The 15,322-nt window shown below is 39.0% G+C and overlaps 1 protein-coding gene across 2 annotated transcripts in view; it reads left to right on the top strand.

The window, feature by feature from the left end:
• The window catches only part of WDFY3 (WD repeat and FYVE domain containing 3), a 171,612-nt gene that overhangs the window by 89,649 nt on the left and 66,641 nt on the right, over positions 1 to 15,322 (top strand). For both annotated transcript variants that reach the window (XM_062602808.1, XM_062602807.1), the window contains 7 exons: positions 330 to 787; positions 2,889 to 2,972; positions 8,303 to 8,480; positions 9,484 to 9,698; positions 11,900 to 12,012; positions 13,451 to 13,682; positions 15,118 to 15,218. In XM_062602808.1, coding sequence (XP_062458792.1) covers positions 330 to 787; positions 2,889 to 2,972; positions 8,303 to 8,480; positions 9,484 to 9,698; positions 11,900 to 12,012; positions 13,451 to 13,682; positions 15,118 to 15,218 — 1,381 coding nt within the window. The remainder of the gene's footprint in view (positions 1 to 329; positions 788 to 2,888; positions 2,973 to 8,302; positions 8,481 to 9,483; positions 9,699 to 11,899; positions 12,013 to 13,450; positions 13,683 to 15,117; positions 15,219 to 15,322) is intronic.

Consider the following 15,322-nt stretch of genomic DNA (forward strand, 5'->3'; position numbering starts at 1 on the left):
TCTCCCTTGTCACTAAGGGAATTACCTGGGGATTTTGGTTCCATTCTAGGCTTGGTCAAGTCTTTTCTGTTGGCAGGTTTATTTATCCCTTTAATTTCTTATTTCTAAATTGGGGGCAGTGCTTTTTATTTTGTGAGAACTTGAGGATGGGGACTCTTGCAGTAGACAGTTGATCCTCGAAGACTTCAGGCATTACCAAGTTCTGACCAATGACATGAGGATTTTCCTAGCATATCAAACAGAAACATTTTACCTTTTTACAAGCTGTTTGTAATGCTGCTGCTTTATTTTTTTTTCTTCTTCATTTTGATTGTTTGTTTTGTCCGTAGGCCCTGCTCTCAGTGCTGAGAGAAAGTCACCGCACAAGGACTGTTTTTAGAAAAGTTGGTGGATTTGTGTATGTGACATCTTTACTCGTTGCTATGGAAAGGTCTTTGTGCTCACCACCTAAGAATGGCTGGGAGAAAGTAAACCAGAATCAAGTGTTTGAACTGCTTCACACTGTGTTCTGCACATTGACTGCAGCAATGCGCTACGAGCCAGCCAACTCTCATTTCTTCAAAACAGAGATCCAGTATGAAAAACTGGCAGATGCTGTTCGATTACTTGGCTGCTTCTCAGACTTAAGAAAAATAAGTCCCTTGAATGTCTTCCCTTCAAATACACAACTGTTTCAAAGACTTTTGGAGGATGACCTAATATCCCTGGATTCTGTGTCACCTACACTAAGACACTGCAGCAAACTTTTTATTTACCTCTACAAGGTAGCAACAGACTCTTTTGACAGGTATGAACTTTGCTTCTCCCCCCTCTTTCTTTTTTCTGTCCTCCTGCCCTTCCTCTTGCCCCACCCTGATGATCCCCAAAGTATTTTTCTTCAGATATGTTCAGATATGTTCATTGCAAGCTTTTGTATGTCCATGTTAATCTATTTCTTTGTTCCTTCACTCCAGCAAGAGGAATATAAGGTGTCAACATCTGACCAAATATTGACTTAGCTTGCTTGCATTCTCCAGAGTATGCAGTGTTCTCTCTGATGTTGAATGTTTTCATCACGGCAGCAATTAAGACAGATGTCAGTTTATTATATATGATGTCTTGAAGCAACCTATTGGTTGATAGGCAGAATGTCTGGTTGCTTTATGATACGGAACTACTAGATTTTTATGCTTTTATTAAGTCAAATGAAAAATTGGTTGTTGAACCTCACACCTTAACTTCATGTTTCCTTTTATATGGGACTTTAAAGTAATAAATTAGATAATATCATGATGGATTTAAAATCATAGAATCATTTATGTTGAAAAAGACACTTAAAATCATTGAATCCAACTATAAACCCAGCACTGCCAAGTCCACCACTAAACCATGTCCTTAAGTCCCACAGCTATACATCTTTTGCATGCCTCCAAGGATGGTGTCTCCACCACTTCCCTAGGCAGCCTATTCCAGTGCTTGACATTCATTTCTGTGAAGAAATTTTTCCTACTATCCAATCAAAACCTCCCCTGCCACAATTTGAGGCCATTTCCTCTTGTCCAATTTGTGTTATCTGTGAGAAGAGACCAACACCCACCTTGCTACAACCTCCTTTCAGACAGTTGTGGAGAGTGCTAAGGTCTCTTCCTCAGTCTCCTTTCCTCTTTACTAAACGCACATAGACTGAACATTTTGATGGATTGGCACATTCTGTAAAGTTCTGGCTAGTCTGTAACTGGGAGACACAGCGTTAAACAACTAGAATTTAAGTTATACTTGAGATTTGAAATGAACAGTAATGTATGTCTTAAAGTTGATTCAAAATTACAAAACTTACTGAAGTATGCATTGAAAATAGGCTTAATAGGCTTGTCTTGCAGTAGTTCTTTTCCAGAATTTGAAGTACAAAACAGTAAAACACAGACCTAAGCTTCATTTCTGGGACCTTGGAGCTTCTGCACCCCAGCTATTTGATGCATGTGACACTCTTTTAATAAGATGGGCCACCCAGTTAGTATAACACAGGGTCTGATTTTTCCAAGCATTGTCTCTGTATGTTGAGATATTAATAGAGCTGCCAGTTGCTCAGGCTTCTTAAACTAAGTGACTAATAAAATGCAAACTTCATGGGTTTGTTAATGAACATTTTGCCAACAAAGCAGCAAATCTAAATGCTTTTCTCTTGTTTAAAAAAACAACCAACCAAAAAAACCTCCAAACCACACCCCCCAAAAAAATACAAACAAAACCCCTCCAAAACAAATAAAAGCCAAGCACAGAAATCAATTTACTTGGTAGAATTTTAAAGTATTATTAAAGCATTCAGCTAGGGTAAGGAAAATGTGTATTAAGAATGCATTGTACATACTATATAACATTGACTAACTGGAGTATGAGGAATCAATGGGGTAAGTAAATCCCATGGTGGTGTTGTATAAGATACATTTTTAAGTTCCTTTTTTTTTCTCTCATCTTCAATAACTGCATCCTGCCTTTTTTCTCAGAGTTTTTCATCATCATTATTTGTTAAGTTTACTTTGATTTTATTTCTTACCCGTGTTAGTTAAATGGTACCTAACTGTTAATTTACTGAGGCTTTACTTTCTCCTCTCAGTTCTCACTGTTTAACATTAGAAGATGTTTTGTTTTGTGAGTGTGATCATATCAATAAACCTTTGCAGAGTAATGAACAAGCACTGCAGCGTCATGCAATGAAACAAGTACACATTTTGCATGCCTGTATGTTTACCCGATGCGTGTCGTTCAGCAGTGTCCTTTGTCGCCTGTGTAGTTTCTGAAGAATGGATCCCAGTAATGAATTTTTTGGTGCTTTGGTAAAACTAATAAGCTTATGGCCTCTGGTTTCTTCTCTAACCTATCTGTCCTACCCCTGTCTGTTTTGTCTGTAGTCGTGCAGAACAGATCCCTCCTTGCCTGACAAATGAGACTTCTCTCCCCTCTCCCTGGGGTACGCCAGCTTTGTCCAGGAAAAGGTACCGACCCTTCAAAGAGAAGTTGATTTTGCTTCTGATTTCTCTCTCACTGTTGTGTTTCTTGGCTTGTGCTTTCTCTTTCTTTCCTCTCAAGCTGCTATTTTTCCCAAAGTGTGCTTTTTCGCTTGTGTATTTACTGGATAAAATAAATGTAAAGGTGTATTTCATAGTGAATCCTAGGTAGTGATGCTAATGGGTGAGATTAGAGGTTTCTCCAGACTCCTGAAGCACTTACACTTAAGTTCATGATTCAAAACCGAATAAGGTCTAGTATAAGAAATGATCTAAGGGATGTATAAATGGCACTTTCAGGAGCAGTTCAAAGAAATTCAGACTGTGCTAGTAGATCAAGTAATACAGCAGGATTTCTTTTTGCTTGAGTAATTTTTCAAGAAAAGGTACTTTCAGTAGGAAGGTGGATGGCTTGTGAAGGTGCTCATTTATTAGTAATTGCAAAGAATTAAAAATTGATTATGAATCTGTCAGTACTTGAATACCAAATGATGTAGAGGCATGCTAAATTAAAAGGCTTGGAAAGAAAGCACAAATGGCACAATTCAGAAATCCTAGTACCCACTTTCCTTACCAAGCTACTATCTTTTTTTTTTTTTTTTTGCATCCTAATGTATGATAGTTTATTTTTTTTTCTTTAAAAACAAACAAAAATGTTTACTGATCCACCTACAATGTGACTTAAAGGCCTGTGCAAATGATGAAAAGGAGATCTTTTTCCTAGAGCCTGCAGGGAAGGGGGAAGCCATTCGTTATCTGAAGATGCAGGTTAGGCAGGCATTCACTTTTGAAGGCTAAAACAACATTTGGAAGACTGGGTTATCTGAGGTGTAGGTGTCATGTGTGGAAAATACAGTCATTCTGTGACTGTTTTCTGTGGAGGCTTTTTACAGCTTCATTCATAATATTAATCTCTAGCATTATGGATTGCTCTTTCCTTTACTACATTTTGCTGTTCTCCCAGGGGTAACTAGCATGGCTGCTCAGGTTCACCTAAAAGGACATGGGACTGTTGGAACAAGTCCAGAGGAAGGCCATGAGGATGATCAGGGGACTGGAGCACCTCCCGTATGAAGATAGGCTGAGAAAGTTGGGGCTGTTCAGCCTGGAGAAGAGAAGGCTGCGTGGAGACCTCATAGCAGCCTTCCAGTATCTGAAGGGGGCCTATGGGGATGCTGGGGATGGACTCTTCATTAGGGACTGTAGTGACAGGAAAAGGGGTAACGGGTTAAAACTTAAACAGGGGAAGTTTAGACTGGATATAAGGAAGAAGTTCTTTACTGTGAGGGTGGTGAGGCACTGGAATGGGTTGCCCAGAGAGGTTGTGAATGCTCCATCCCTGGCAGTGTTCAAGGCCAGGTTGGACAGAGCCTTGGGTGAGATGGTTTAGTGTGAGGTGTCCCTGCCCGTGGCAGGCGGGGTTGGAACTAGATGATCTTTAGGTCCTTTCCAACCCTTACTATTCTATGATTCTAATTACTCAAACATATGGGTATGCAAAGCAGAACCCATCGAGTGCCTGCCAAACAGGAGCTGATTTCAGGGTGTAATGAATGAAAGAGTACCGCATGGGTAGTTGATGCAGCCTGGTAATTAAACTATAAATAAATGTGTGTATGAATAGGTATTAGTCTTCCTTTTTAATATTGGATAGTTTAAAAGGTCAGTATCCCTGTGGGGTGCTTTGGGCAATTCAGGTAAGCACTAGTATATTAACGTGGGTACTTTCTGAGGTAAAGGAGTATGTTTGACTTGGATCTTCACAAACAAAAAAGGCCTTTGCCTAATAACAATTGTGTAAGACTCAAAGCAAAAGTGGACAGAAATAATGATTATGCAGGTCTGGGCTACATTTCAGATCTCTTTTGTAAAAGACTATTTTCAATTAAAAAATAGACAGGGCTAGGGCTTTCAAAAAGTCTGTTTGATCAGCTGTCTACTTTCTCACAGTTGTTCAGCTTCATGTTTGTCATTCCTAGTGAATTCAGTGCCAGTACCTGGGATCTTTCTACTTTCAAAAATAAGCAGTTTGGAGTTTGTAGTCCAATGTTACTTGGTTTTCTTTTTTTCCTCTTTTTAGCTGTCAGATGTGGTCAGATTCTGTTGAATCTGACTCTTCTGAGGGAAGTGTTTGCTGTTCTCTTACTGTTTTCTGTCTCCTTTACTTTGCTTCCTGGGATCTCTGTTGCTGCTATGGCCTGGTTTTCTGCCTTTTAACTCGTAAGAGATGTGCCTCAGGGAGAGGTGGTGTTTGGCTAAAAGAGCAATTCTTGCAAAAAAATAGTACACTTCTGGTTTTGATGCACACAGTCTAGAATGGTTCTGGATACATAAATATGCTAATATTCTCTCTCAGACATGTCTACCACTTCTCAAAGCTTGTATTTCCCTGAGAAATGGTGCCTTCCAAGTGTTACCCTTTCTGTAAAAAGAACAGGTAGGGCTTCTCCAGCTTGTGCACTGGGATAGTGGTACACAGCTGTCCTTCCTGCTACTGGTAATACATTGTTCTTCCAGCCACACTGTGTAATTTGAATCAAGAACTACAGCTTTGCCAGTTGTTTGATAGCTGTAAATTTTGGCAGAAAAGCCTTGACAGGGCATTCTCACAATTTTGAAAAAAATTTTTTTTTTCTTTTTTTCTTTTTTTGAGAGGCTGCCTGGCAGGGTGAAGTACAGAATAGAATGTAGCTTTGACTTTAAAATACTTTTAGCCTTTGTTTTTACAAATTTGGATGGTTATCACTTTTGGGGAATGATATGCAGGGGGTTTATCTACAATAAATTTTACTTATTTCTTCTGAAGTGAAAATGTTATAATTCTTATCAAGGGTTGTACTTAATTATGTAATTTAGGTTCTGTTAAATTAGATTTGTCATCTTCAGTACACTGCCTTTTTCCATTGTCCACTTCTTCCTTTCTTCTCCCTTAAGCAGATCATACAACGAATGTATAAGCATGGCTAAATTAATTTATTACAGGTTTTGTAACCTGCAACATTCAATGAATTCTTTGGCAGGATTTTGTAGGGTCTATTTTCTTGTTCCTGTCTAGAGAAAGCTTTCTGAACTGCTTTTTGTTGTTGTTTTAATGCAAGTACACCTTATATGGAAAAACTAAACCTAGAAGGTATTTTAAAATTATGTGAAAAACTTTCAGTAATACATGCTCTAAGGACACAACTTTTACTTAGATTGCTAGCAGAAAAGCAAATTGCCTAGTCTTGACTATATCCCCTTCTCAGTCTGTTGTATAGCGTGTTGAAGTCCAGGCCATTTGAGACCAGGATCACATGCTTGTTCATGAATCATACTGAGCAATGACTTGGGTTTTTATTAGGTTTTCTCTGTATACTACCCCATTATTATCCTCACAGTTTACCTCATGAGGTGAATGTGATAGTGCAGCTCAGGATGTTAAAGGTAAAATTTGTGCTTGAAAGTGGGCAGAAGCTTGATCTTCAAGAATGCATCGGGGAGTGGAATTTTACTAGACTGAAGAGCATTCTTAAATTTATGTGGGTATTTAGTTTCTAAACTATATGCTGTAAAACTTGCATTGAGACACTCAAGGTGTCATTGGAAAGAGGTGAAAGTTTTCTTCGGATGAAAAGGAGGGCTGTTGGTTGCATGAGAATTGCCTGTGTTTCAGTCTGTTTTACAACAGACAAAAGGGTTGAGATAACATCTCTCTATAATATTACTGGTGGTTCTGCTGTACTTAATTCCATTTAGTTTTAAAAGAGTATTTTGAAGCCTTCCTATATCTGCCAGATGTTTCAACTGGTGAATCTCCTAGAGAAGTTTAGGAAATTGATGGTTAGAGAGATTGTAAAAACACTGGGAAAATTGATTTAGTAAGTTTTTTTTTATGTGATTGGTTACAATAGCATTGCTATACTATTTTATGTTTCTATAACTATTATCGGAATAAGTAAAGCATCAGTAATTTCATCTTTCTTCAAAAATGGCCTTTTAAAAAGTGCCATCGGATTGTTCAGATGCCAGTTGTTGATCTGCCATGAGCCTTTTCAATAGGAATGCTTTTGCTGGAACATTATTTATCCAGCATGTTTTCCAGCCAGCACAAGAACATCATGCTATGCTTCCTAGTGTCCTCTCTTAGGCTAAGTAACCCGTTGCTTCAGCCTTCCCCCACAAGTGACATTGATCTTTGCGGTCTGTGTGTGTTTGAGATGTAACCTTCAAGGTGTTTAGGACAGAATTGCACTTGCAGCCTTCTTCATTTCCCATCTATGTCCTATTTTTCACAGGAGCAGATTTCCTAGTTGGAAGTGCCTAATGGGTGAGGCATAGTGAGTCTCTAAGTGTTATTTCTATTAGGGTTAGGACTTAGGTAGACATCTATCATTGAGAACAGGAGAGAGGAAATGCCTTTTTCAGGTGGTCTGATAAGGAAGGGAACCATTTTGAGCTGTATTTGCTTGTAAAACAGCAGGCAATATTTCTTCAAGAAATATTGTTATATAGTTTGTTTCTTCTTACAAATAAGCATATATGATAAATACTGTGAGAATATGGATGGGTTTGGTTGTGTTTTTGGGAAGATTTTGTCTGTGGTGAGCATGAGTCTTTTGAGCTAACTTTTGCTTCTAAAGTACCATCTTGAAAGCATATGTTCAGTAAGCTGCTCATGCTGTTTGTCTATTTGTGTGTGCTGAAAGAAGAATGGCATCAAGCCGATACCTCAGAGTTTCAATGAGCAATGTGTCTACAGCTCTCAGCACAAGTGATTGCTTCTAAGCCAGTGTGCCAAAGCCTGTTTTCCCTGGATCTGACTGAAGCAGCTTACTGTAAAACTAAATTGCCATAGCAGTCATGTACTGAGAGCATATGGACTGCTGCCATAAATATACACCGAGACCAACTTTCTCTTCCTGTAGGCTAATTAGAGATTGCCAAGAATTCTGTGGTAGCCCTTTTTATAATCAGCTGTTAATGAAAAGGAAATGGGGAGAAACCCATTCATCCCCTAGAAGAGGCACAGTGGTAGCTTGAATGCTGATGTTGCTGTGTGCTGCCACTGCAACTAGACTGAAAAGAGGGAGGCAATAAAGGCAACCTTCAATCTCTGTAGCACCTGGGGAAAATTCAAACATAGTTGAGAAATTGAAACAATTCCAGATTGTGTTTGGGGAAACATGTCCAACAGGTTTGAGAAGAGGAAAGCACTTGGTCTGACTGAGGGAGGAGAAGGCAGTAATGTCTATAGACCAGTTCAACTTCACAGCTGTTTGAAAAATTAAAAGCTCATAACAGATGGGTGTTGTAACCATGGGATGTTTTCTATCCTGCAGGCATGCATATCATTCTGTTTCAACACCTCCTGTTTGCCCTCAGAAAAACATAGCTGATGTGAAACTCCAAACAGGACCTACATCCATACAAAGCTCTGATGCAGTTATTATCCACCCTGGTGCTATGCTTGCAATGTTGGATCTTCTGGCCTCTGTTGGATCAGCTACACACCCAGAGGTAGGGAAAAATTTTACTGTCTTTGAGAGTGACTGTGAAAAAGGATGGCTATGGGAAATAGGAAAACTGATGATGTCCTCTCGGTTTTTGCTGAGAAACTAGTATATTTTACAGACCAAAAGAGTTGAGGTTCTGAGCCACTGGAGCAGGTTGCCCAGAGAGGTTGTGGCTGCCCTGTCCCTGGCAGTGTCCAAGGCCAGGTTGGACGGGACTTGGAGCAACCTGGTCTAGTGGAAGGTTTATGGGGGGTTGGAACTAGATGATATTTAAGGTCTCTTCCAACCCAAACCCAAATTCTATGATTCTCTGATATGAATAACTAGTGACATAGAGGTCTGATAGAAATTGTTTTACTTCATAGACTGTTTTGTTTGTCTCTTTCAACCTCCTGGCAACAATGTAAATCTAAAGAAAGGTCTTATATGGCCATCAAATAAGTTTCCAAGCAGTATGGTTAATTCATGTTTTCCTGATGTATTAGGTGTTAATGAGGAGGAAACAGGATTGGACATTATAGCTTGGTGTATATGTGCTGTTTGAGATAGCTGGAATATGGTCTAAGTTACAAATTGCACTGCCTGCATTGTACAATTCCCAAGCCAAAACCTCTACTGATGATTTATATAAAGGTTTTGTTGGACATTTTTTAAGTTGCTTAAGTATTTTTTGTTGGAGATGTCTTCCCTGAAGAACAGGGAACTCACTCATTTCTGCTGGTGAAAAGTAGAGATTAGTTTAACTTATCACTATCTGAATTTTTTTCTTTACAGTGATCATGATAGTCATATAACTTACCCTTTTCTATAAAGAGATGGAAGATTCTCTTCACACACCCACACGTGCACGCCCTCCCCCAACACACACATATACACATATAAGTATAGGATGCTTTATGTATTTATTGAAAATGATAGTTTACTTTTCATTATTATGCATATGAGCTTTCATTTATTTGCCTTCTCAGCTTGTGTCTTTTCAAGTTGTGTGCTCTTCTTTATTTCAGCATGCACTGGATCTCCAGCTGGCAGTGGCAAATATCCTCCAGTCTCTAGTTCACACAGAGAGAAATCAGCAAGTCATGTGTGAAGCTGGGCTCCATGCACGGCTTCTGCAGAGATGCAGCGCTGCTCTGGCTGACGAGGACCACTCACTGCATCCTCCACTCCAAAGGATGTTTGAAAGGCTGGCATCCCAGGCACTGCAGCCAATGGTGTTGAGGTCAGAGCAATAGCATTGAAGTCCAGTTGAGCTGAGCAGCTGCCTGCACTGTTGCTAGCTGGCTGTAAACGGCTCAGATTGGTAGAAATCTAAAGTTACCCTGTGTGGTAGTGATTGCACAGGATCCCATTTGATTTCTAATCAAATAGACTGTCTTACTTCTGTTAATCAGCATGTAACCCTGGAGACTTTGGGAATTGTAGGGTTGGGGAAGAGGGAGAAGTGTTGAGCAGGGAAATCTATTTGGTGTTTTTCATAGAGATTGTATTGAAGTTAAATGCTTGCTTTCTTTTTTTTGCAAATCTTGAGAGGGTATCAAAAACGCCATTCCTGGCTAGGTCCTCAGGAAGAGGAAACATGAGAATGGACTCCTTGACTTTTCTGTGCAATGTTAAATACCTTAGACTGGAAAAGCTTCAGGCCAGCAGTTTTGTTTAGCACTTTAGTTTGTGTGAAGGAAATGCAGGAATGTGATAGAAGAGTTGTCTGGAAGTATCTGGGGATAAGTAGCTTTAAAAAGTTGATCTTTCTGCATGTTCACGCAAGTAGGTTTGTACATCTATGCTAGTACTAGAAAATCAAGCTTGAAAAGTTTATGAGCATACTTTGAATCATTTCTTAAATACCCACCCAATTGTATGATGGTTGCATTGCTTGCTAGATTCTGAGTCACCTTTTTGTGGTATTTCAATATAAAAAAACAAGACACATTTTACTAGGGTCTTTAGTGACAGAACAAGGGGCAAGGGTTTAAAACTAAAAGTGTGTGATTTGAGATTGGACATAGGGAAGAAACTTTTTTACAATGAGAATCATGAGACAACCACTGGAACAGGTTGCCCAGAGAAGCTTTGGATGCCCCATCATTAAAAGTTTTCGAGCTCATGTTGGACAGGGCTTTGAGCACCCCAGTATAGTGAAAGATGTCCCAGCCCACAGCAGAGGGGTTAGACAACATGATCTTTAAAGGTTCCTTCTGACCCAAACTATCCTGTGATGCTGGGATAAGGAAGTTCATTGTATTATCTCCTATGGGTATCTGACTGGCTGACCTGCAACCAGGACAGCTGCTCAATTCACTTCGGTGACATGCAGGATCACTTGTGACACAGCTACAAAGAAGCATGCTTGCTGGTAGTCACATCACAAGCATAGATATTGATAGCCTATGTAGCTGTAGATATAGATACTACAGTTATCTATATTTAAATCTCATGGTTTAAGCACAGCTGGTAACTCAGAACCACGCAGCCCCTTGCTCACTCCCCCAGGAGTCCCAAGGGGATGGGGAGGAGAATTGGAAGAATGTAACTCCCACGGGTTGAGATAAGAACAATCCAGTAACAAAGGTATAACACAAAACCATTACTGCTACCACCAATAATAATAATGATAAGGGAAATAACAAGGGAAGAGAATACAGCTGCTCATCACCCACTGACCGATACCCAGCCTGACCTGAGCAGTGATCTGGGCTTTCTGGGTAGCTCCCCTCAGTTTATATACTGGGCGTGACATGCTGTGGTATGGAATACCTCTTTGGCTAGTTTGAGCAACCCAGGTGGGTCAGGTGTCCTGTCTCTGCTTCCTCCCAGCTTCCCCTCCTCTCGGGCAGAGCATGAGACTCAGAAAGTCCTTAGTCAGAGTAAACATTACTGAGCAACAACTGAAAACATCGGTGTTGTCAGCGCTGTTCCCAGGCTGAAAGTCAAAACCACAGCACTGCACCAGCTACTAAGAAGGAGAAAAATGATTGCTACTGCTGAACCCAGGACAGTAGAGATGTTAATAGCCCTGTAGTGAGCACTGAGCCAAATAAGACACAGGGATAAAAACAAAGCTGAGGTCACTTACATCAGCCTATGATCTGCCTTTGCACATGAGTTCAGCTTGCTGAATTTGCATCAGTGAGTGTCCTGATGTTCTCCTACAGGATGTGGCAGCCTCTTGTTAAGTCTTTGGAATTAAGAAAAGAAAGTTGGGAGCTTTATCGCATTTTCTGATGTCAGCTTTTGAGATCATGGGTTCAAAACTTTCGGATGGTTTAAATGTGTTTCTTGTAATTATGCATTAGTTAATTAGTTAAAAGCTAAGCTTATTACCGTTACTGTCTTCTTTAAAAATGGTGTTAAATTTGGTGTCATTTTTGGCAAATAAATAGAAAAAATTATTTGTAAATCTTTTTTTATTTTCTTTCTTAGGGAATTTTTACGCTTGGGAAATCCTTTGAATTGCGGAGCTTGGGACAAAAAGCTGTTGAAACAGTACCGGGTGCACAAACCCAGCTCACTGAGTTTTGAACCAGAAATGAGAAGTAGGTGCTGTAGTGCTAGAAATGTGCAAGAAGAATGCTTTAGCTGACATCCCTCAGTTGCACACTTACATAAGATTTGTAGATGCACATCTGTAAAAACCTGACTTAGCCCCGGCTTTGCATGAATGTGAAATCATTAGAACAGTTTGACTGGTAAAAGTTCTAAAAGTAGAGGGGATGTAGTAATTGTATTTAATATATATCCAGAGAGGTAATTATAACTTTTTTTACTTTTAGGAACAGTAACTATTAAGTATGATCGTAGCTTGCTTTTAAGTCTTGAGTAGATTCTATGATTGCAGTATTTAACAGTAAAAGGAAAAATATTTTTCTCAGATACTTTCATTTGAACATCACATGGTTAAATATGTATAATGTGTCTCATGGGTTCGGTAAGGTGTCAGCTAAAATAACTGAAATTCATACAGTAAAGCATAATTAAATTTGTTTCAGCTAAACTCAAGAATGTGGCTATTAACATTACTAATAATGAAACAGAAATAGAATTAAAAAGAAACAAAAGCACAATTTATGTAATTTGGCAGAATCTCAATGTAGTAATTATTTCTCTTATTAAAGAGGTAGAAACTGGAGTTGGAATACCCACTCTTAATTATTTAAAACTCCGAAGCCCCTTTTTAACCATTCATTAATTTTTCATGGTAAATATTCACAATGGGTTTACTTCATTGCTCACTTTTAATGTGTTTATTTCTTAGTAAACTGAAAATCTGTAATAGCATGTGGTCAGCATGTGCTGAATTATGATCACATGGTAACTTAAAAATTTTAAAAAAAAAAGATAGATTTACATTAGCTTTCAAAAAAAAAAAATGGAGGAGGTGACACTACAACAACTGAGTTTCAGCTTTAGTCCTGGAAATAACACTGTGGGAAGGTATTCACAATGTATTTTGATAGGATATTCACCATATTCCTAGATTATAGATACACAGACATATGATTACACAATGGAAATTTTCATTGTATTTTTGGGTGGTATCCTGTCATGGGAGTACATGTGTCTGATAGAATTCGTATTCTGTCAGCAGTTACGCATCAGCTCTGACTTTCACACTGGAAAGTTACATCTGTTTCCCAGTCGTTCAATAAATCAGTTTGATAACAACTCCACTGAATATCTGTAACCATCAGATTGCTTCAGCTGATCCAAATCTCTCTTCCACATGTGCTCTTTACTATTGTTACCCATGAGTTTTAGAGCTTGGCTGATTTGTAGCATAGGAGAGTCTCAGTAAAGGCTAATACAAAGGAAATTGATAGTTTCCAAAGCATGGGATATTTATTTCTATTTATTTTCAATTGGTGTTTGACAATTCAGCTATTGCCCTAGAAACAGTACTTGAAAAGTATGAGTAAATAGTCTGAAAATGCCTCCCTTTTGCAATGCTGTGTTCTTTCTTGGCTTCTACTGTAGATAGCATGGTTACCTCAATGGAAGGTCTGGGTTCTGACAGTGTCTTCAGTTTGCATGAAGACAGCCACTATCGGATAAGCAAGAGCCTGCTCAAGCCAGCAGAAGGGAGCACAGTACCCCTGACGAGAGTGAAGTGTTTGGTCTCCATGACAACCCCACATGATATCAGGCTTCACGGATCGTCAGTTACGCCAGCATTCATTGAGTTTGACACTTCTCTTGAAGGGTTTGGGTAAGGTCCCACAGTGCTCTCTAATAAGATGGGCACAGTGCACTATTTTCTTACTTTCTTCTTTCAGAGAAATACTTGTAATTTTTAATGGACTGTTTGCAAACCAGAAACAAATTCTTTGTAGGAAGGAAAGGAATAATTCAAGCTACATAAATTTCCACTCTTATTCATTAACGCCTTGAAACAAATGCTTGCTTGCCGTCTGTGAAAGTAGAAGTAGGTATGTATCTAAACGTTGATAGCACCCTCTCTGTTCTGGATTTCACCTGCCTTTTAAAACAAAGGAATACCAACATACCCTTGTAGAAACTGATTACTTGCTAGGATTTATGTGCATGGATTTATTTGGATGGCCTATATGTTCTGAAGCCCACTTAAAATTGCTGAAGAACTTGAAATGTGGAAATGGGCAATTTGGAAATACAAGTAAAACAGAGAAGGCAGCTATGTTGAGTTCAAAGAACTGGAAAAAAATTATTAAAAACTGGAGTCATAATCTAAATATACTGCTTAACTAATTTTTTCTTTTAGCACCCAGTATTGCCTTTACTTACTTTTTTTCTCTAACACTTGTTGAGTGAGGTGCTTTCATTTTCAAAAGGGAAGAAGTAGAACATAATGAGAGCTGTAATCAAAAGGAAGATGACAGTGACCAGAACCATGGACTGCTGTTGCTTTCAAGACAGGTGGTCAAGTTAACTCTTTATAGCTTACATGAGAACAAAATAACTTTTAGTTCTGTCAGGCAGCTCAGCTACAGTGTACTTACACAAGTCTGCTGAAGTGTAAATGTCAACAAAATGATGATTCTTCATCAAGTGGAAGAGCAATCATTTTGTCTCTGATAAGATAATTTATACAAACTGGAAGCTGAACTCCTGTGGCGATTCACTTGAGCTCAGGTAGGCTTGTCACTGAAACCGTCTGGGCTCTTACAATCTTTTAGTACCTAAGGGACATATATCTGTTTCCATTGTGTCCACAGCATCACTGGCTCTCGTAAGGACCAAACAGCTAATTTGGTGAACTGTAACATTACTGTGAGAGCTTATGCACTTAAAATAAGGACACTAGTATGCAGTTACCAGATCCTTTTAATATTTAGCTAAGCCAGTCTATTTGAGAGCCCAGAATGTCTCAAAGACTGAAGCGAGTTATGGTCACTCACAGAGCACCTTGTGCTATGGAGCCACGTTAGCATAAGTCTTTGCGCCTTTACAACAAAGACATACCCTGCCAGAGCTCTTTGAACTGGAGGTAGTTTAGCTTCACAAAGAGAAATCTTGACAATTTGCTTCTAGTTTTCATAAATACAATCAAGGAGAGAGATTGTGTGCTTATGATGCATTTTCCTAGGCTATAGTTAGTTTGAATTGAACTCCGATTATATTGACTTTAATAGACTCTGATGTGTTACTGGTCTTCTCTTTAACAGTTGCCTTTTCTTGCCAAGTTTGGCTCCTCATAATGCACCTACAAATAATGCTGTTACAACAGGACTTATTGATGGTGCAGTTGTCAGTGGAATCGGAACCGGTAAGTACTCGAGTATGACTGTTAGCAGTGTTTTGTGTCCAGTGTTTAGTTCTCTTGATAGTTTTTTGTTAGCCGTGAAGTGATAGTATGATGTTGGATGTTAT

This window comes from Pezoporus occidentalis, unplaced genomic scaffold, assembly GCF_034315485.1.
Source record: "Pezoporus occidentalis ecotype Australia unplaced genomic scaffold, CSIRO_AGI_Poc_V1 ctg79, whole genome shotgun sequence".
Taxonomy (NCBI): Eukaryota; Metazoa; Chordata; class Aves; order Psittaciformes; family Psittacidae; genus Pezoporus; species Pezoporus occidentalis.